We start from the raw sequence: 21,475 nt of genomic DNA, 5'->3' as shown, positions 1-21,475 counted from the left end.
ATATATTCTCAATTTTTATCATAAAGTAATCATCTAAGTAATTATCTAAAGAATCTAAAATCCCCAATTAAGCTCTGTATATGATCCATGAAAATTTCATAAAACATCTGTAATTCATCCATACAACTTCTATAAGATGTCTAATGGAGGTTTCTATAAGATGTCTAATGGAGGTTTGATAGAGCTCTATTAGACCTTCATCATGGATAGTATAGGTCTCCATTAGAGATTTATCTGACTTTCACTATGGAGATAGATGAAGACCGCGGAGATTATCCCTAGGGGATCGTCCACCATGGAGTTTGGCTGGACGGCTAATGGATGTCCTGGTGAAATCTTTGAAGACCGTCCACCGTGAAGGTCGCTGGACGGCTAATGGACGTCCACGGTGGAATCCTAGAACACCATCCACCATAGAGGTTCGCTGAACGGCTAATGGACGTCCACGGTGGAGGTTCCCTGGACCTCTAATGAACATCTATCTGACTTTTATCGTGGAGATAGATACGACGGAAGTTTAATGGAGTCATGGAGGTTCAATGGGCGTCCATTGGAGATTATGTTCTATGTGGGTATAAATCTATATACATATATAAATATGATCATACATATTTCATATAATTATATATGAAATATGTATGATTATATATAAAAAATAATGAATAGGATAATTTTTGTATTATTTCTTTTATAAAAAATTAAGTTAGAAAAAATGAGAAAACATTGTCCACATATCATACATATTTATGATTTTATATATATATATAATTTATATATATATATTTTTTTTTTTGATGATTAAAAAAACACGCACGCACGCACGCACGCAATTATATATAAATTTTTTTCATTTCTTCAAACTTAACTTTTGATAAAAGAATGCGAAAATTATCTTTTCAATCATTTTTCTTGTATTTTCATTATTACTATTACTTTTGTTACACTAAACAGGAATTTTACAAAAGAAAAACTAATATGAATATATATGAATGCATTTCGTATTTAACTATATACGTTTATTATATTATGTTTATACGAGGGTAGTCTGAAAAATTTTAAGCCTAACATAGAAACAAGTATTTTTTCGGTCAAATATAGTTTTATTTTTCAACATAATCTCCTTTTAAGTCGATACACTTTTCCCATCAATACTCTAATCTCTTTAATCTCTCCAAATAGTAGTTAGCGTCTTGCTCTGCAAAATAGGCGTTTACGTATGCGATGACCTCCTCGTTCGATGAAAATTTCTGTCCTCCAAGCGAAACTTTAAGCTTAGGAAACAGGAAAAAGTCGCTGGGGACCAGATCTGGTGAATACGGTGGATGGTAACCAATTCGAAGTGCAGTTCATGAATTTTGTCCATGATGATCGCCGAAGTGTGAGCAGGTGCGTTGTCTTGATAGAACAGCACTTTCTTCTTTTTCAAATGCGGCCGTTTTTTTGCAATTTCTACCTTCAGCTTATCAAGTAATGATGCATAATACGCTCCCGTTATTGTTTTACCTTTTTCAAGATAGTCGATACATACAATTCCGTGACTATCCCAAAAAACAGTCGCCATTACCTTCCCAGCTGATGGAACAGTCTTCACCTTTTTTTGAGCAAGTTCACCCTTTGCAGTCCATTGTTTTGACTGTTCTTTTGTCTTTGGAGTGTAGTGGTGAATCCAAGTTTCATCTACAGTTATGAATCGACGCAAAAAATCTTATTCGTTTCGCTTGAACCGCTCCAACAGGGCCTTGGAAATGTTCATTCGAATTCGTTTTTGGTCCAAAGTGAGCAAGCGCAGCATCCAACGCGCGGATAGCTTGCGCATATCTAATTCTTCAGTCAATATATGACAAACGCGTTCTTTCGATATGCCCATAGCCTCTGCTATCTCTCTAATCTTGATTCGACGGTCGTCCACTACCATTTGGTGAACATTTTCGATGTTATCAGCGGTGGTCGCAGTTTTTGGCCGTCCCGAACGTTCATCATCAGCCAAGCTGGTACGACCACATTTAAATTCAGCTGTCCATCTTTTTACGGTGACAAATGATGGGGCAGAGTCCCGTAAACAGCGTCCAATTCGATTTTAATTTGCGCAGGCATATTGCCTTTCAAATGTAAGAATTTAATCACGACACGATATTCAATTTTTTCCATTTTTACAAAAACACTGACATCAACTGACACAAACGACTGTCAAACAACAACTGAGCGTCCAAAATGGCTGAAATTTTCACAAAAGTCTTTCAAAGCATATTGTAGTACTAAAATGGTTTTGACGAGTAATGTGTCATCTTCATATTAAGGCTCAAAACTTTTCAGACTATCCTCGTATATATTTATATATTCTTTTTATATAAAAAATTTTTACTGGGTAGTGTAAAATAATTGCGAAACTGAATAAATTAATTATTTATTTCATATGTTTTTTTATCTTTTTTTATATTTTTTTAAGTTATTTTAGATGTAATATATGATGTTAATATTGAAAGATATCTATTAGATTCGGAAAAAATTAACGGAGACCGACTGGATTTGAACTCGGGATCCCTCGTCTACCAATCCGACACTTAGTCTGCACGACCACGACGGCTCCTCTCTGTTAGCTGTTTATATTCCGAATCTCTTTCATGACCGCTTACGGTCGTCTAATTCTTACAATATTATGTTTTCTAAAAATATATGCTAATATAATGTTTCCTAAAAATCATATCATTGATTATAATTGTGCCCGCGACTCAGATTCACGCCGAGGAAGCATTTAGCATTCTTGATCGTGGTAGAGGCGAGCGAGCGAAGTGAGAAGGAGGGACGACATTCTCTTTCTCGCTCAACACATCGAATTATATTGTTAATCGAGCGCGCGTAGGCACACAGATAGATGAAGCGTCTCTGTACATGGAGGAGAAAAATCGCCAGCGTGCTCGGGCTCGAATTCGCATCACTGTTGAAGAGGGGTGTTATATTTTTAATATTTATGTAATCCTTTAATAATATTTCTTCTAATGTTTTTTTTCGTAATAAATAAAATACTTATTTAAAATACGTTTGTAATGTTTTAATACTTTTATCGTAAAGTATACCTTTGTTTTGTTTTAATTAAGTTAATCAGTTGTAATTAAGTATGTGCATGTACGTATGCATGTGCGTGCGTGCGTGCATTACTAAATAAAAAAAAAACAGGATTTTTTCTATAAAAAAAAAACAGGTTTCCTCCTGATAAAAAATGTTTCAGTATTTTTCAGTACATATGTAAATAATATACTTATATAATGTATAATCATGTACGAAATTTGTAGATATATGTTGATATAGTTTTTCTTTATAAAGTTTCTGTTTGGTATAAGAAAAATAATAGTAATAATAATGGGAAATAATGGGAAGATGTAAGAAATAATTAAAAGGATAATTTTTCACAGTTTTTCTTCTGACAGAAAGTTTAGGTTTGAAAAATTGAAAAAAAATTGCCTATATATAATCATATATGTACTTATATATACATATATATATACTTTTAGTAATAAATATATCTGTTACGTCCAGATCCCGGAATTATTAGTTAAGGGTTAAAGGGATGGGGCAAGGAAGGATGCACCGAATATCCTCTCGCAGGTGGCCGCTCTGAAGCGTGTCTGCGAGTCGAACGCACCATACAGATCAGCCGATACGAGTCAACGTCTTGAAAAAGACGCTATGACTCCGACTGCGTGACTACATCCGTCAGCCCATTAATTTAGGTAAGAGAATTTAATCTCTTGCCTGGGATAGAACCATATGCGATCCCCGAGAGTGGACGAGAATGAGCGTGACAAGAGGGTTAAATTATGAATGAATAAATTGATTTATTGTTAAAGTAATCATTTAATTAATTAAAGTGAAACGAACAAAATACAAAATTAAAATACAAAATACTTAACATAAAAGAGAAATGGTATGCATAGCGATTACTCGGTAGATAATGGTAACGATTAATATCTTTTCGAATGAGCGCATGAGAGTAGAAAAAAATAAAATTGCATGTAAATGTAGTAGGTGTTACAAAAGTGCGGAGGTCATCGGGCATGGCAGTTCGGGGTAAGATTCTACGTTAAAATATTTAGGGCCATGCCCGATTTTTACAATATAAGTAGATAAAAATAATAAAATAATTTAAATAAACATTTATAAGTGTAAAAGTGTTGAATCTTAAGCACGATAGGCTCAGAAAGGTAAGTAAGGGGGAAGAGAGTAAGGAGAAACAATTGATATTTAAGTGGTGATGGGTAAATTGTAGATTATATTAATCCATGCAACTTACTACTGTGATGATAACAAAAAATGTTGTTGCAGTTAGATCGGCGAGAGACAAGCGGGGGAGTTGGGACCAGCAGCCAATAGTTGGCTCTCCACAGAGTGCTCCTGAGGTCTCGTGAGATCGAGGGCACACAAAAAAAAGAATCACTCCCGTGCTTTTAAATACAATAAAGCGATATTTGAATAATATTACAAACTTATTTAATTTACCCGTCCCAATTTTAAAGTTTAAATAATTAATTCTGCGGTTAATTAAATCTTCGGTTCGGAAATTAAGAATATCTCGCGGGTCTTTAACAAATAGGAATTAGCGAGTCATTAAGGAGCGGGGGGAGTTAGTCTATCATAGTTCTGAATTTTGGAAAAAGAGTCTGATTGGTACGGGGAGAATTTTTAGGGATGATAGGTAGTGAGCCTTTATCAACATATGGCATTATTTAAATATTTATTATATTTAATTATTTATTTATTTAAATATTTATCGAATGGGTGATCGGCGGATTAAATAACCGATCACGAAAGCGGCTATTCGAATACGGAGCCTGCCATGAAAGAAAACAGATATCTACTTGAAAATTTATGATTTTCCGTCATCGCCAGTGCACTAAGGGTTTCTTTGCGTTCGACATATGGCTGTCAAACATTATTTTAGCTTAATTGCAATTCAATCGGGTTTTATAGTTTATTTATTAGTTCGAAAAGCGAGCTCTCAACAGTCTGAGGTTCACGTATTCGGCAGGCGTCCTCGAAGCTTGAGCTCGTAGAAATTGTTTTAGTTTACTTATTCAGAATGATTTTTTTAATACTGTATCGGAGCTCGCCCATTCGCTCCGAAAAGAGAGAAGAATCGTGAAGTCCACCGGACGTAACAATCTGTTTATATATAGGCGATTTTTTTTGTTCAAAGTTAACTTCCTGTACAAGAAAAAAAAATGCAAAAATTATGCTTTTAATTATTTTTCATCTTCTCATTACTATTATATTATTTTTTTTATATTGTTACGTCCTGATTGTCCGTTTTTAGATCAATACATTTAAGTACTTTACCCTGGGATTGGACCGGTTTGTGAATTAATCAATCCCGAATAGGAAACGAATTTTATAAATTTTGTATCGGGATCTTTCTTATTAATTTGATTATAATTTGAATAATTTACCTCGAAATCAATTTTTCTTAATTTATATTTAGGAATTTGCTTAATTATTTTAATTTTAGTTTGTCTTTCCAAATTTTTGTTTTAGGAATAATGAGAAGGGATCTTTATTTAAAATTATCGTTTGATTTAACTGAAATATTAATCTTTTAATTTGAACTTTGCGCCCTCTTCTTTTGGTCATGAATACTTTTGAAATTAATTATTTATTATTAAGATTCTAAATTCAAATTATTCAGTCGCAATATCATTGGCTGCGACTAAATGGTAGGCTACGCTATTGTTAGCGACCGATTTTGGATTTAAAATTATGATCTTGATTTTAATTAAGAAAAATTTAAGATTTCAGTTTTCTCAATTATTTTAGTTTTTTACAAAATTACCTTTATTTAATCAAGAAGGCTTTTAAATTTAAATTCTCCTAAGAGAAATATTACAGAAATTGATTATAAATTTAAGAATTTAACCCTAAGGTTGATCACGCACAACTTATGAACTGAACTGACTAATGTCATCGCCTAGTTAGTACCAAAAAGCGCGCTGCTGCTTTTCCCGCACGCATTTATAGATGGAAATGATCAGAATTCCCGCGCGAGCTTCTCACCACTTCTTTCTTTCAAACCCATAATTAAGAGGGGGAAAGTTCTTTCTCAGAGGTGTCATCTGAGGTGTCATCTGAATCCTCGTTGGCAACAGCCATAGCCTGGTATCAACAGGAATTCAATCAATAAATCAATAAATCAATCATTTAAAATTATAAGATTTAGATAGCCGTGACACCTCCCCCCTTAAGTCATACGTAGTACCTTATGTTACTACGTATGAATAATATTAATTAATCTACTACAAAATTGGCTTATTTCTATACAGAGGTTAGCTATTATTATTATTATTATTATTATCATCATTGTATTTATATATTTGTTATTGTTTTTATTGTCGTCGTCGTCGTTGTTGTTGTTGTTGTTGTTGTTGTATTGTTTATAATTATTTATTTATTGTTATTTATTGTTATTTATTTATTTAAAACTAATGTGATACAAAATATGTTCCGCGTTTTCATTTTTTTTAATTGTTTTTTTTTTATGTTTGTTTTTTTATATTGTTTATTTTGTTTATTCTATTGGGTAATTACTGTTTTGAGTATTATTGAGTATTTATTTATTTCATATGTTACATGTTAAATAAGTATATTTCCTCTGTAATTGGTTTTTTTTCTAATATGTAACTTCGAATACATTTTATACAGTATAATAGTTTTTTTAATTCTAAAAGTATCTTATGACATTTTGCACATTTTATTTTTCTATCTATATTATTTTCATTTATAATTGTGTGACTATGCCAATATGGAAGAGGTAGGTTTTTGAAATTTTCTGCGCCTTTTTTTGTTGGATCAAAGTAATCTCCGCATATTTTCCTTCTAGAAGGTATAATTTCGTAAAATATGTAGTCATAGTATTTGATTAGTTTGTTAAATTTATTCGGCCCTGTGATACATTTTAGGTCCGGATGTCCTAGCATTTTGTATAGTTTTCTTTTTGCTTCTTTTGCTTCTGCATTTTGAAAGGAAATAAATTTATTATTATATTCATTTATTAATTTTTCTTATTTACTTATAGCGCATTCAAATTCCGGATTTCCTATTTGTTATTTAAAATTTTCCATTTCCTTTTCGTTTTTTTGCATTTTATGTTGTTAATTGAAAACCTTTGACAGTGTATCGTTTGTCTCGGGCGAGGAACAGAATGATTCTGAGTGATTCTTTTAATTCGGCAAGGTTCTTGGCTCTTAGCTATGCCATTCTTATCTTATAGCGCTCTTTTGTTTAGATGGGAAAGGTATTGGATTTTATTACGGATAAGTGTTTAATGTGAACTTATCTGTTGCTTCCTATTTCATTTTTCATGTATTGTAGTGTGTTGGTATATATGTCTGATATGCGTGTATACGTAATGTATACACGCGTGAATTTGCTTTATGTATATTCTTTTTATTATTAGTATTATACTTTTTATTTGGGAATTGATTAAATATTATATATATATATATATATATATATATATATATTTGATTTTATATTTTTAACATTTATTATTATTTACAAAAGTATATAGTTATTTTATATTTGTATATTTGTATTATATAAAATTATTAATTTATTTATATTGTATTATTTCTATACTATATTATTTCTATATTTATGTATATATAATATATAATTAATTTTCAATGTTTTCGTAATTTTGTACATCTATTTCATTTTTCCAATAAAATTTTTCGTTATTATTAATAAATTCCTTTACGCATTTCATACATTCTTTAGCTGGTCTTAAATTTAATATAATTTTTCCGCAACAATAACATGTTCGTTTTATTCCTTGTTCTTCGACCTTACAAAGTGTGTGCCAATTCCTTACTTTCTCGATAAAATTGTGAATGTCAATGGCAATGTCCCAAAAACATTCGTCGCAGACTCGTCTATAGGGTATGTTTCTTTCCTTATAGATTATCTCTTCATCATTAATTGCCGTTACGCACAGTGTTGTTTCTCGCAGTAAGGGTTCATAGGCGTCTGAATGACTCTGTGGTAATGACCATCTAATTGTGGTTTTTCTTTTTGTTCTTGTGTTGGCGGTCTCATTTTCTCTTTATATATATATATATATATATATATATATATAAGAATGAGTAAAATTTAATTTTTGATGAGTCAAAATGTGATTTAAAATTTACCTGATTTGTTTTGTAAGGTTATTTATTATTAATTTACTATTATAATTTTGTTCTTTCTCCTTACACGGCTGAACTTCAATTGTTAATTAATTCTATCGCAAGAATTTGCACCTGTTATCTTTATTTGTCGCTTGATACATGCTTTGTCCGATCGATATAGGCTCGCCTTTTATGCTGTCTTTCATTATCTTTTTTACAATCGCGAATATAGGGTTTGAGTTTTGCGGATAAAAGTTTGATTTGAATTTTCAATTTCATTTTCTATTTCGACTTGTGTTTGTTATTGTGTAGGTATTTGTATTATTTCTTGCTGTTTATTTGATTGTTGATTTTCTTCTTCTAGTCTTTTTTCTTCTGGTTTTTTTTTTGAGGTTTTCGTTTGGCTAGATGTAATAATAGATTTGTGACTGAATCCCAAAGCGCTCCGATGAGCATATACTGACCAACCATAAATTGTGTGAAGTGCATAGCCATGAATTAGTGTGTCTATTATTAATTTGATTGTTCTTATGCAGAATATAATCCAATTAGTCCTGCACTTGCGTTTCCGATAGATAGGAATGTTCCCCAAATTTTCTTCCATACCCAAATAAGAAGGGAGAGTGTGCGTCACGGCGGGGCCCGACCACGAACCAGTCGTGAAAACTCGTAATTATTTTGCGAAAAAATACCACCTCAGCCAGGAATCGAACCTGGATCTCCTGCTTACCGGGCAGGCATCTTATCCTTTCGACTACCGAGGCATGTGATGATATTTATCGCAAATAACGTGTTTAGAATAACACGTCAACAATACAATGATACATATATATATATATATATATATATTACAATATACATATATACATGTATTCTTTCGAATCCCCACGACCGGTACTCCAGAGAGATGATGGTCCTATTCTCTCGATGGATGCAGGTCGGACTGCAACGGCGACACACTCCAACGCCATTGGCAAATATACAAATAATCCTCCTGGAGCACGACAGGAGAGATTGCATCAAGCATGGCTCGAGCCCCCGAATTCGATAATTTTATATAGAGAGTTTTCATTGAGAAGATGAGAGAATGATATTCCTTGAGATAAGGTCGGTTCTCCTATTACCCCACGGGCCATTGTGTTTAAAATTCCGTTCTTCTCTGCTGGAAACATAATATGGTCTCGTAAATTTTCGAGTTCGCTGTTTGTATATATGCCGCTTGCTGCCAATGATCCAGGATCGTTGTATTGTCAAGTCAGTTTCGTTATCAGTGTTAGTTTTAATGGAGATTTGCTGTATTCCAGAATTGGTGTAATTTTATACCATCCATCGTTTAAATAATACATTGTTGGAATTATTCTGCTGCAAGTGATTTGCGTTCCGGTTTTGAAAAGAATATGAGTTCGTGGTACTAAAAAGTATGTTTCATTTCTTTTTAATACTGATAATTGTTGATAACATTCCTTCATATGATAAATTTTAACTTCGACTGGAGTACATTTGATTATATGGACGACTTCTCTTAATATTATTGCCATATATCTAGGTCCTTTCATAATTTAATATGCGAAATCATCTGGAGAATGTGTATACTAAGTGCATTTTTCATAATTTGTTGCTCCAAATTGCATCGTTGTTTAAGTACATCTGTGTTTAAATGATTCATTTGTATTCGTATGTGTCTTTCTATGTAAACAAATTTTGAATTTACATAAGCAAAAATATCTAAATTTTCAACTGATAATTTTCGTTTTTGAATAAAAGTTCCTTCATTTTTAATTTCAAGAATTAATAATTTTGGATGTTCTGTTTTTATTAAAGTATATCCGCAAAAAAACTCTTCTCCAGTTTGAGAAGAGTTTCTACGCGCAAAGTTATATCTTGGGTTGACAAGGAATAAATTATTTATAATTTTTCATTTATGTTACTAATCATTTTCGCTTTTTCTTCATATATACGCTTTTCCTTCATATATAATACGTCATAATAATTAAATTTATAAAAATTTGTTGGTATGATTTCCCAAAAAGTATATCTACCTTCGATATCTATGCAATTTCCATCTGAATATCTTGACAAATTGTTTTTAAATGAATTTGATTTGTTTCAATATTTATTATTGCTTGATATGAAAATAAACTTATAGTTGTACAACTACATCTTGCCAAGTTCCATATGGATCTGAATATTGTGTTCCGAAGCATTTTCCATCGGTTGTTACAGAAAAATAATTGGTCGCGAAGTTGTATAATTTACTTTTAATCCGTTAATTATGTTATTTACAGTTAGTGTTCCAGTTTTGTGCATATTTTTACATTGGTCGAATGTTGTGTCAATTATATATTCTGCTTGCGCATTTTGTACAGTTGATATATGTGAATACATGCCGCAAGATTGAGATTTTACATTGTATAATATTGATAGATTCGAATTTCGATAATTGTAATAATTGAATTTTAGTTTCTTGTATTTGTGGTTCGATTAGCGGTATATTACATTCTTCTGTTTCCAATAATGACAATGTTATGATATTCAGGTTGGATGTTCCGCAGTCAAAGCCGATAATTCCATAATTTTCTTCTATCAAAATGTTCTGGAGAATTAAGAGGAAGATTTTTGCTTTCATCTGTTTTTAAAGAAATATTATTATTATGAATGAATTGAAGTTGTTGCGCGGTACAAGTTCAATTTCTTAGATAATTGTCATTTTTGGTTTTTCGAATTTTATTAGGATGAACAATCTTTGGTTTTCCTTTAAAAAGAATTTTGATATTTCCATTTGGTAAAATATCCATTACATAATTATCCATTATATATGATCCGGAATATTCATCACCTAATTTTTCTTTTCTTGATTCACATAAAAGGAAAACTTGATCGTTAACTTGAAACTCTTGTGAATTAATTTTTCGATCATAATAATGTTTAGATTTAATTTTTGAAGCTATTAAACATTCTCGAAGCAATTCTTGTAAGTTATGAATATTTGTCATTAATTTACATAAATAATCTTCATATGTTTTTCCTTTTTCTGTATCATTAATTATTTCACTGGACGGTTGGCTGGCTACTTTGTCAAACGCCAACTCATATGGAGTATAGCCAGTTGATTCATGTGTACTGGTATTATAAGAAAAAGTTGCATATTCTAATAATTCATCCCATTCAGTAAATTTATTAATATATTGTTTCAAATATTCAATTAATACTAAATGAGATCTTTCCAAAGCTCCATTGGCTTGTGGATAAAAGGATGTTGTTTTAAATTGTTTAATTCGAAATTGTTTGTAAATCTTTTCATTAAGTTACTCATAAAATTCATTCCTTGATCTGTTAATATAGCTTTAGGGACTTCAAAAATACAAATAAAATATTAAAATATTTTAATAATGCATCAGCGATTTTTACGACAGTTATTGATTTTAAAGGTATTGCTAAGGAAAATTTGATTAAGTGATCTTGGATTGTTAGGATATAGGAATTTTCTTTCGATCTTTCTAGTAAAGGTCCGACTATGTCCATTGTATTTTTTCAAATGAAGAAAAGGTTGTGTCAGTTATTAACATAAGTTGTTTGGTTTTGACTCGAACTAACTTTTTTATTTGACATTGTAAACATTAATTTATATAATTTCAGTCTTTAAATTATCCCAATAAAAATTTTTCCTAATTCGATTATATGTTTTAGTTACTCCTTTATGTCCTCCAATTTTTGATGAATGAGCTTCTTCTATTATATTTTTTCGATTTTCAACTTCCGGAATTCTGACTAGACCGTGACAAATTATTAATTTAACTGGAATTCCTATAATGGATTCTCGAATTCAATTTAAGATTTTTTCCTATTTTATATTATCAATTTCTTGTGTTTTTGCAATATTTAAAATTTTTATTGAATTTTCCTTAATTGCTTTTCGTAATTTAATAGTTAAACAATGCAATGTTTCCTTAGTTATCTTTTCATTAATATTATTTTTGCAAATAAAAATTAGATGAAATTTATTTCCTTTCTTTACTATTTCAATATTCCCTATTTTTCCTTCTTTAATTTTAGGAATTAAATTTCTACTTTATAATGCTTTTGATCCGTCATCACAAGGTTTACCGTCTGCAGTTAAAAGGTATAAATAATTTTCTTTTTGCATAAAAATTTTGTCACGACTGTTTATTACTTTGCTTTTGTCCGCGCGTCATTATCTGTCTTTCAATTGTGTCACTTATTTCGTCAAAAGTCATTTCATTGTACGTTTCGTCTGTCTTGTTCGCTGTCATTGTCTTCGTCTTCGTCAAATTTTTCTTCGTTGTCTTCTTCAATATCTTTTTCTTCAATGTAATCATCGAGAAAAATTTGGTTCTTTAGATAATTTTTTTTCTTCAATCTCACCTTCTGGCATCAAATTTTCTTGAATTTCTCCTTGATTAATTTCACTATTATTTCCTGTTAAGTTATCAAGAATTTGTAAAAGTTTTGGTATTTTTATTTGTGAATTTAAATTATTATGATTTTGTGAATTTGATTCATCAACTTTCTGCATTTTCGTAATTTGAAATTTCTGACTCTAGTGTTGAGTTTTGTTGTATATTATTTTCTGTGCTATTATTAAATAAATTTTCTGTTTCGTCTGTTTGATTTAGTGGATTATTATGTATTTCTGCCTGAAATGTATGTTCATAAAATAAAGGTTCATTTAATTATTTTTTTGTAAATGGTACACTTTCTCCTTCTGACTTTTCTGTATTACGCGTCTGCATTCCTAAAACTAATGGCTCTGGTTCTTCCATCATTGTTCCTCTTCTTGGTGAAGATGGTAAAGATCTTGGATTTGCGTTTCTGTATCTGGCTTCTTCATCCTCTGAACATTCTTCTATTACATCGTACTGAGATTGTATTGGATATATATTTGTTAGGGTTTCTGGATAAAGCATTAGCATTAGCATTAATTTTTCCTGATTTATATATTATTTCATAATCATATTCGGCCAGTTTTATTCTCCATCTTGCTAAGCGAGAAGTTGGATCTTTCAATTTATGAAGCCAAGTTAACGGTTTATGATCAGTAATTAAGAAAAATTTTTTACCATAAATATAAGATCGAAAATGTTGAACAGCATATACAATTGCTAATAATTCTTTTTCTATAGTCGAATAATTTTTCTCTGCATCATTTAATACACACGAAACGTAACTAATTGGTTGATCTTTTCCAATCTGACCCTGACTTAAAATTGCACCTATTGCTGTTCCAGAAGCGTCAGTAATTAAGAGAAAAGGTTTTGTAAAATTAGGATATTGTAATATCGATTCTTCACATGCATTTCTTAAATTCTCGTATTAAAACATTCTTGTTCTTTATCTTCCCATTTAAACTCTATTTCTTTTTTTAGTAAATTAGTTAATGGTTTAGTTATTTTTGAAAATCCTTTAATAAATCTTCTTTTAATAAATCTTCGATAATACCCAGCTAATCCAAGAAATTGTTTTATATTTTTTGCATTTTTGGGAATTGGAAAATTTTGAACTGCTTCAATCTTTTTAGGATCAGGTCGGACTCCGTTTTCTCCAATTATATGTCCTAAATAAGTTATTTCTCTTCTTAAAAATTCACTTTTTTGTCTGGTTGTAATTTTAAATTTGCTTCTATTAATCGTGAAATTAATTTCTCAAATTTAATTGCGTGTTCTGTTAATGAACTAGCATATAATACTATGTCATCTAGGTATACAAAAATTTCGCTTACTTGCATTCCCGTCAAAACTAAATCTATTAATCTTTGAAATGTGGCAGGCGCATTTTTAAGTCCAAAAGGCATTCTATCAAATTCATAATGACCATGAGGGGTAGAAAATGCTGTTTTATGACTATCATTCGAATGCATTTTGATTTGATGAAAACCTGAAGCAAGGTCGAATACAGAAAAATATTTTGCACCACCCAGCTGATCGAGTATTTCTGTTATGTTTGGAAGTGGATACGCGTCACCTACTGTCTTATTATTTAGGTCACAGAAATCTAGCACCATTCTCCATTTCTTGTTTCTTTTCAAGTTCGACTTCTTAGGGACTATCCACACAGGCGTATTATAAGGTGATTTTGATGGTTTAATTATATTTTGCTCTAACAATTCATTTACTTGTCTGTTAATTTCATCTTTATGAATTACTGGAAATTTGTATTGTTTAGTATTTATTGGAATCTCATTTACTGTTGGAATGCGATGTTTTAAGACATTAGTATGATTAAGATTTTCACCGGGCAAATGAAAACAATCGGCACTTTTCTTTATTAATCTTTCAACATGTTCACGCTCTTCATTATTTAAATGCTCAAGTCTTAATGCATCAATTATTTTATTCTTTCTTTCATTTTGATTTATATAGAAACATGATCTTGAATTCGAGTTTGTATTAAGATTTTCATTTGAACTTGATTTTGAGTTTGAATTTGAGTTCGCACAGGAGCTTGTATTTGAGCTTACATTTGAGTTTGTCGAGTTTGAAATTTCTTTATCATTTGTTTCAAATTCATTTCAATTGTGGGAATTAATACCCTTTCTTCTTCTTCATTTGTATTTATTACTTGTAGATAAGCTTTGCCGTCCCTAATTGTAACTAAAGCATCATCTAAGTAAATACCGTCTGTTACAATCGCGGGACATATCCTTCTTTTAATTCTGAATTCGACTCTAATATGCATTTGTGAAATAGATCTAGCAGGAATTGCTAAATTCTTCTTCTTGTTCTTCTTTTAATGCAAAAGATATGATAATACCGTTCTATTCTAATCGATTCTCTTGGTAATTAACATTTACTTGAAATTGTTTAAAAAAGTCTGAACTCAGAATCCCATGTTGTGGTATCGGAAAATTGTCTTCTATCAAATGAAAAGAAACTGGACATCCTAAGATATCTATCAGTCCTAAGGTGATCACGTGATACGTTGTAATTCCACTTAGTTTCAATATTTCATTCCCGTCCACGAAAGTATCTGGTATTACGATACTCCTTTTAATTATATTCGGCCCTGATCCACTGTCTACAAGGAAATTTAGAGTTTCTTTAAAATTTAAGCTTTCTAATTTCACTCGGTACCTCCTCAATATAGGCTAAATTTATTGTTCTGCATTTGATTCGATTTGAGCGTTGATCTTCCGTGCGGGGCGGACATTGGTTTTTCCCGGGGCTGCCCCATTCCTCACGGGAATCTGTTCGTTTCCATGAGCTTGTAAATTTTGTCTAAAATTATTTCCATTATTGTTATTACGATTGTTGTTTAAATTATTATTATTATAGTATAACTACTATTATTTCGAATGCCATTGTTGTTATTGTTATTGTTATTATTATTGTTATTATTATTGTTATTATTACAAATTCTTTTTCGACATTCCTTAATAGTGTGCCCTAATTTTTTGCAATATCTGCAAGATATCGAATTTTGATTATTTAAATTCCAATTTGATTGAAATCGCAGAAGTGGGGATTGTACTCGATTGTTGATTTTATTATAATTATTGTTATTATAATAGTTATTATTATTTCGCATATTTTGAGAAAATTCTGATCTATTTTGATTTTGATTTTTATTAATTAATCAACATCGAGATCGCATGACCTACCTTTCGACAAAATTGGCATGTTATTATTTCAGCTTCACTGCGACGGGTCGAAGTTCGTCTTTCAGCTGGCGCGTTCTTTGCAAGTACTACACGTCTTATCATGTTTACAGTTTCTAATTCTTTCTCCGCGTCAATTGCCCGTGCCTCTACTTCTTCAAATGTTCCTTCTTTTGATATTATTATTTTTCTATTTAATCCGCGTAAGAAGCTTGTTTTTAAATATTTCTCAATTGAATTTCGAAATTCCAAACTTAATATTCCGGTTTCTCTTTTTTGTGCATCAAGAATTCGCTTTCCTAATTCCCTAACTCGATTGGCATATGCTGCAACCTTCTCGTCCTTCTTTTGGTATAAATAAGCTAATCGCCCTTGCGCTTCATAAACTGTTTCTCCCGGTCCGTATTTTGCTCTCAAAAATTCAATTATTTTTTGCATGTTTTCAAAGGTTTTTCCTAATATTGATCTATGAGCATCCCCTTTTAATTTATTATGTATTGCCCAAACTAGAATTACTTCTTGCGTGGGTGCGACCATACTTAATGCTTCTTCGCAACTCGACGAAGTAAACAAATGGAATATTTTCTCCATCGAAATTAGGCACCACTTCTAACGCGTCTCTGATCGAAAATTGTAAAAAGTTACTTATCGTTCCTTCTGATGATAAATTAATAGCTTGACTTCGTTGCTGTTGCTGAAGCTGTTGTATCGTTCGTTGTTGCTCCCCAGCCTCCGTAACTCATTCATGTCTGTCTCCCCTGAGTTTTCCATTATGTTTCTTGATGTTTGACCAGATCCCTTCATGTTCTTTAATTTATTGTTTTTTTTTTTTGTTCACTTTTTCACTGTTCACTATTATTTCTTTCCACAAACCGTTTTAGTATCCCATCGCTGTTAAAGAATGTTACATCCTGATTGTCCATTTTTAGGTCAATACATTTAAGTACTTTACCCTGGGATTGGACCAGTTCGTGAATTAATCAATCCCGAATAGGAAACGAATTTTATAAATTTTGTATCGGGGATCTTTCTTATTAATTTGATTATAATTTGGATAATTTACCTCGAAATCAATTTTTCTTAATTTATATTTAGGAATTTGCTTAATTATTTTAGTTTTAGTTTGTCTTTCCAAATTTTTAAGTTTTAGGAATAATGAGAAGGGATCTTTATTTAAAATTATCGTTTGATTTAACTGAAATATTAATCTTTTAATTTGAACTTTGCGCCCTTCTCTTTTGGGCATGAATATTTTTGAAATTAATTATTTATTATTAAGATTCTAAATTCAAATTATTCAGTCGCAACACCATTGGCTGCGACTAAATGGTACACTACGCTATTGTTAGCGACCGATTTTGGATTTAGAATTATGATCTTGATTTTAATTAAGAAAAATTTAAGATTTCAGTTTTCCCAATTATTTTAGTTTTTTACAAAATTACCTTTATTTAATCAAGGAGGCTTTTAAATTTAAATTCTCCTAAGAGAAATATTACAGAAATTGATTATAAATTTAAGAATTTAACCCTAAGGTTGATCACGCACAATTTATGAACTGAACTGACTAATGTCACCGCCTTAGTTAATATCAAAAAGCGCGCTGCTGCTTTTCCCGCACGTATATTTATAGGTGGAAATGGTCAGAATCCCCGTGCGAGCTTCTCACCACTTCTTTCTTTCAAACCCATAATTAAGAGAGGAAGGTTCTTTCTCAGAGGTGTCATCTGACGTGTCATCTGAATCTTCTTTGGCAAGCCGTAGCCTGGTACCAACAGGAATTCAATCAATAAATCAATAAATCAATATTTAAAATTATAAGATTTAGATAGCCGTGACAATATCAAACAGAAATTTTACAAAAGAAAGAAACTAATATGAACTAATATCCCAATGAGAAATATTAATGGAATCGACATCGAATCGACATCGATTTTCTTTGATTATAGACTAAAGTATTGATTAACATTGAAAAATATACACATTTATATATAAAATATATATAAAATTAATACATTTATCAATGTATTAATTTTTTATATATTTATATGCATGTAACATAAAAAAGGAGATTTTCTCCGAATAAAAAATTGTTCATATAGGAATATATATATATAAAGATTTCGTATATAAATATGTATTATTATATATGAAATTTGTCCATATCTCAGCGAGAAAGGATAATGGACGGAATAATCTCCTTTTTCATATGTCACATGTACATGAATATATAAAAAATTAAAATATCGAAGAATGTATATATTTATGTCAATGTATAATCAACTTTAGTCTATAATAAAAGAAAAATTACGCAAACATAAATATATATATATATAATTATATATACATTCTCATCTACAATTTGTCGATGGCATGGACTCGCATCACATCTATTTCACGAGACATGATTTTATCGGCAGTATCGCAAAATAGATATATCTTGTAGTTCCACGGCTCAATAATAGACGTTGACGATAGTGTTGATGGCGAGTTCGACCATGTCGGGAAAAAGGCCGGCGTGACCACTCTCAACTTCCTCTCTGGTCATAGACATTTATATTTATATATACCAGATCGCTAACTTACCTCAAATACATGGTCCCGAAAAACTACAAAACTCGTGCGCATGTGTATAAAGTAAGGAGGACATGCATGCGTATGAAAGTTCTATATATGCTATATACACCGACACACGAAATTTATTTTATATATATTTGAATAACAAATATTTCTAACAAATATGTAATGTTTTTTTATTCTTTTCTTGAAAAAAAAAGTTTCTTTAACAAAAAATTGTTACGACTTTTACGAATATGAATATATATATAAATATATATAAAATTATATATATATTATATATATATAATTGTATTTTATATATATATGTATTACATATATATATATATATATAAAATTATATATATATATATATAATTATTACAATATAATAGAGCTAATATTATTATAGAGATAATCAAAAACTTACTTTAGTTTATCAATTTTTGTATAATTTTTAATAAATAAAGTAATATAATAAAATATTTCTTATTTTGTTAAAAAATATATAATCTTTTATTAAAACCGTTTTTTGTTTTATTTTCCTATTAAATCTATTTCTATTATAAAATATTATTTGTACATATAAAATTTTAAATATAATATGGTAATTGGATCCAAAAATTATTTCATTATTGTATTATTTTATAACAAAATAAATTGTGAAGTAAATATTTATATATTAATTTTTAAAATATTTTATATATTTTAATTTTTATCTTAACTTTTGCTTTAATAACTTTTTCATTTTTTATTAAATATATTTCTTTACCTAAATTTGATATTTTATATGTATATATTTATATATACATATATATATATATATATATATATATACACACACATAATGTATATATTTTATGTATATATATATATATATATATTTATATGTACACACACACACACACACACACACACACATACACACACACACACACACACACACACACACACACACACACACACACACACACACATACACACACACACACACACACACATATACACACAATATCAGATAAGAAAAGACATGTTACCTGTGTAGTATGTCTCTACATATATATATATATGCATGTCTAAAGAAATCGATTTACTTTTTTTCAATTTATATGAAATGGTATCCTATATTTTCTGAGAGCACTGAATATCCAAATTTTAATATTTAGAATAGCGTATCCAATATGGCGAATCAGAATTTTTAAAAATAATTGGATTTTTATAAAAATGATTATCCTAAGATTTTTAGGTCATTGAATTCTATATGTCTGAATTTCAAAACTCAATATAGCGGATCAAAATTTGAAAAAATAGTTATAAAAACAAGTCCAAAATTGTTGTAGTCATTGAATCAAAATATATTAGAATTTTGTTATTCTAAATGACAGCTCAAATTTTGCTGAAAAAATCACTTAAAAATAATAACTCATTTAAACTTTAACTTCAACAACAATATTATATTAATATAAAATATATATTAATAAAGAACAATCGTTTATAAATTCCGTTCTCTGCTGAGCCCAGAGTCACGAAACGAGGATGAGTTTTGATTGTATGTTTTTATTTTTTTTATTTAAAAAATTTTTTAATTTTTTTCAACTTCAGTTCGCTATTTTATATTCTTGGACTCTAGTTTTATAAGAATCCAATTATGTTTTCAATAAATTTTGATCTAAATCATATTAAGTGATATTAAATCTAATAATATTAAATCCGCCAGTTTGAATTTTGAAATTCTGATATCATATTCGGATTCAGTGACTTCAAAAATTTTAATATTAAAGTCGCACTAAAATCTAAGAAACTTTTTTTTCACACAGTGATAGCAAAATCTCATTTTTGTTACATTGCGAAGAAGTTAAGACGCTGCACAAAATATGTCTATTATATGTCTATTATTGCTATATATTATCTTTTGATCAAAATGGTTTTGAATGAGCAATCACATGATTATATGTCTTCTATTATTGGTTGGAGAAATGATTTTTATTCAATATCCAGTTCATTATCCTTATCATTTCTACTTTTTATCTGGTCTACTGTTTTTTTTGTATCATACTTTTCAGGAAAATAATACTTTCGTATATTCTTGAGCGATAATAACACTGGTATCATAGCTGGCAGAAATAGGGGAATGTACACGGCGTACCTGTAATTGTAAAATTATTTGTAATATAATTTAAAATATATGCTAAATTTTCATATCTTTTTTTATATGATTATATAAAAAAAAAGAATTAAAGAAATAATGGAAAATAACGAAAAAAATTTCTTTTTTTTTTCTTTCCTTATATTACATAAAAATTGAAAAGATGGATTATTTCAATTATTCTACTTCTACATCTTCTATGAAATATTTAATTAATATTTTCTAAAGGAAATCACAATATTTTTTTCATACAATTTAATTTCTTTTTTAATCGTTTTTTATGCCAATATTATATCTTGGATTGGATTTTTTTTTTTTTTGAAGATTTCGTATGTAAAGAAATTTATATACAGGAGACAATCCATTTAAATAAACGTGAATTTATATTGACAAAATATATTGCATTTTAGAAGATATGCAAATAGCAACGTAATTAAAAAATATTCCTCTTCAAATAGTCATAATATTTTCTATTTCTATTTTTTATTTTTTGAAGTTACTAAATGGATTTTTTTCTAGAAAAAATATTTTTCATATTTTACTGTTATAGATTTATTTTTTTTTTTTAAATAATTTAAAATTATACTCACTTTTGATCTTCTGGAAAGTAAAGAAGTGCCAAAAGTGTTGGATCAGAAAAAGCAGCTTCGGAAATAATGAAAGCTTCTTTGCTGAGGACAAAACTATATTCGAGATTGCCTCGTCGCAAATGCTCGGCGGATTCGTATACTAGCTCGAGTGCAGTCTTGATTCTAGTTCCCACTACGTCTGTGATAACGATATTACTGATCTCTTTAAGTAGTCGCGCCAATGACTGCAAAGTCAATTTGGCCGAAGTTAACTGTTCAATAGTACGATATCTCAACAAGGAATCAATCTCCCAATCACGTGATTTTAGTCCCACTAACGGCACTACCGTCACTCCATTAATAGATTTCTGAAATTGATTTTTTCTTAAATTATCTAAGTTAGCATAAAATTAAATTCGATAATACATCTTATCGATGA

General features: G+C 29.8%; 1 protein-coding gene and 2 pseudogenes across 8 annotated transcripts in view; all 3 read right to left on the bottom strand.

The window, feature by feature from the left end:
- Positions 1 to 1,079: 1,079 nt before the first annotated feature.
- Positions 1,080 to 10,779, bottom strand: LOC148936269 (uncharacterized; annotated as a pseudogene).
- A 4,759-nt stretch (positions 10,780 to 15,538) lies between these two features.
- On the bottom strand, positions 15,539 to 16,688 carry LOC148936268 (uncharacterized; annotated as a pseudogene).
- Positions 16,689 to 19,410: 2,722 nt separating this feature from the next.
- Positions 19,411 to 21,475, bottom strand: part of PIG-S (phosphatidylinositol glycan anchor biosynthesis class S) — a 227,528-nt gene continuing 225,463 nt past the window's right edge. For all 8 annotated transcript variants that reach the window (XM_089078619.1, XM_089078613.1, XM_089078615.1 and 5 more), the window contains 2 exons: positions 21,058 to 21,404; positions 19,411 to 20,467 (listed from right to left, as the gene is read on the bottom strand). In XM_089078619.1, coding sequence (XP_088934745.1) covers positions 20,305 to 20,467; positions 21,058 to 21,404 — 510 coding nt within the window. In that variant the 3' untranslated portion in view covers positions 19,411 to 20,304. The remainder of the gene's footprint in view (positions 20,468 to 21,057; positions 21,405 to 21,475) is intronic.

Source organism: Pogonomyrmex barbatus, unplaced genomic scaffold, assembly GCF_055798465.1.
Source record: "Pogonomyrmex barbatus isolate J1 unplaced genomic scaffold, ASM5579846v1 scaffold25, whole genome shotgun sequence".
NCBI classification, from domain to species: Eukaryota; Metazoa; Arthropoda; class Insecta; order Hymenoptera; family Formicidae; genus Pogonomyrmex; species Pogonomyrmex barbatus.
The sequence above is the reverse complement of the archived record's forward strand: the minus strand, read 5'-3'. Positions and strand labels throughout refer to the sequence as shown.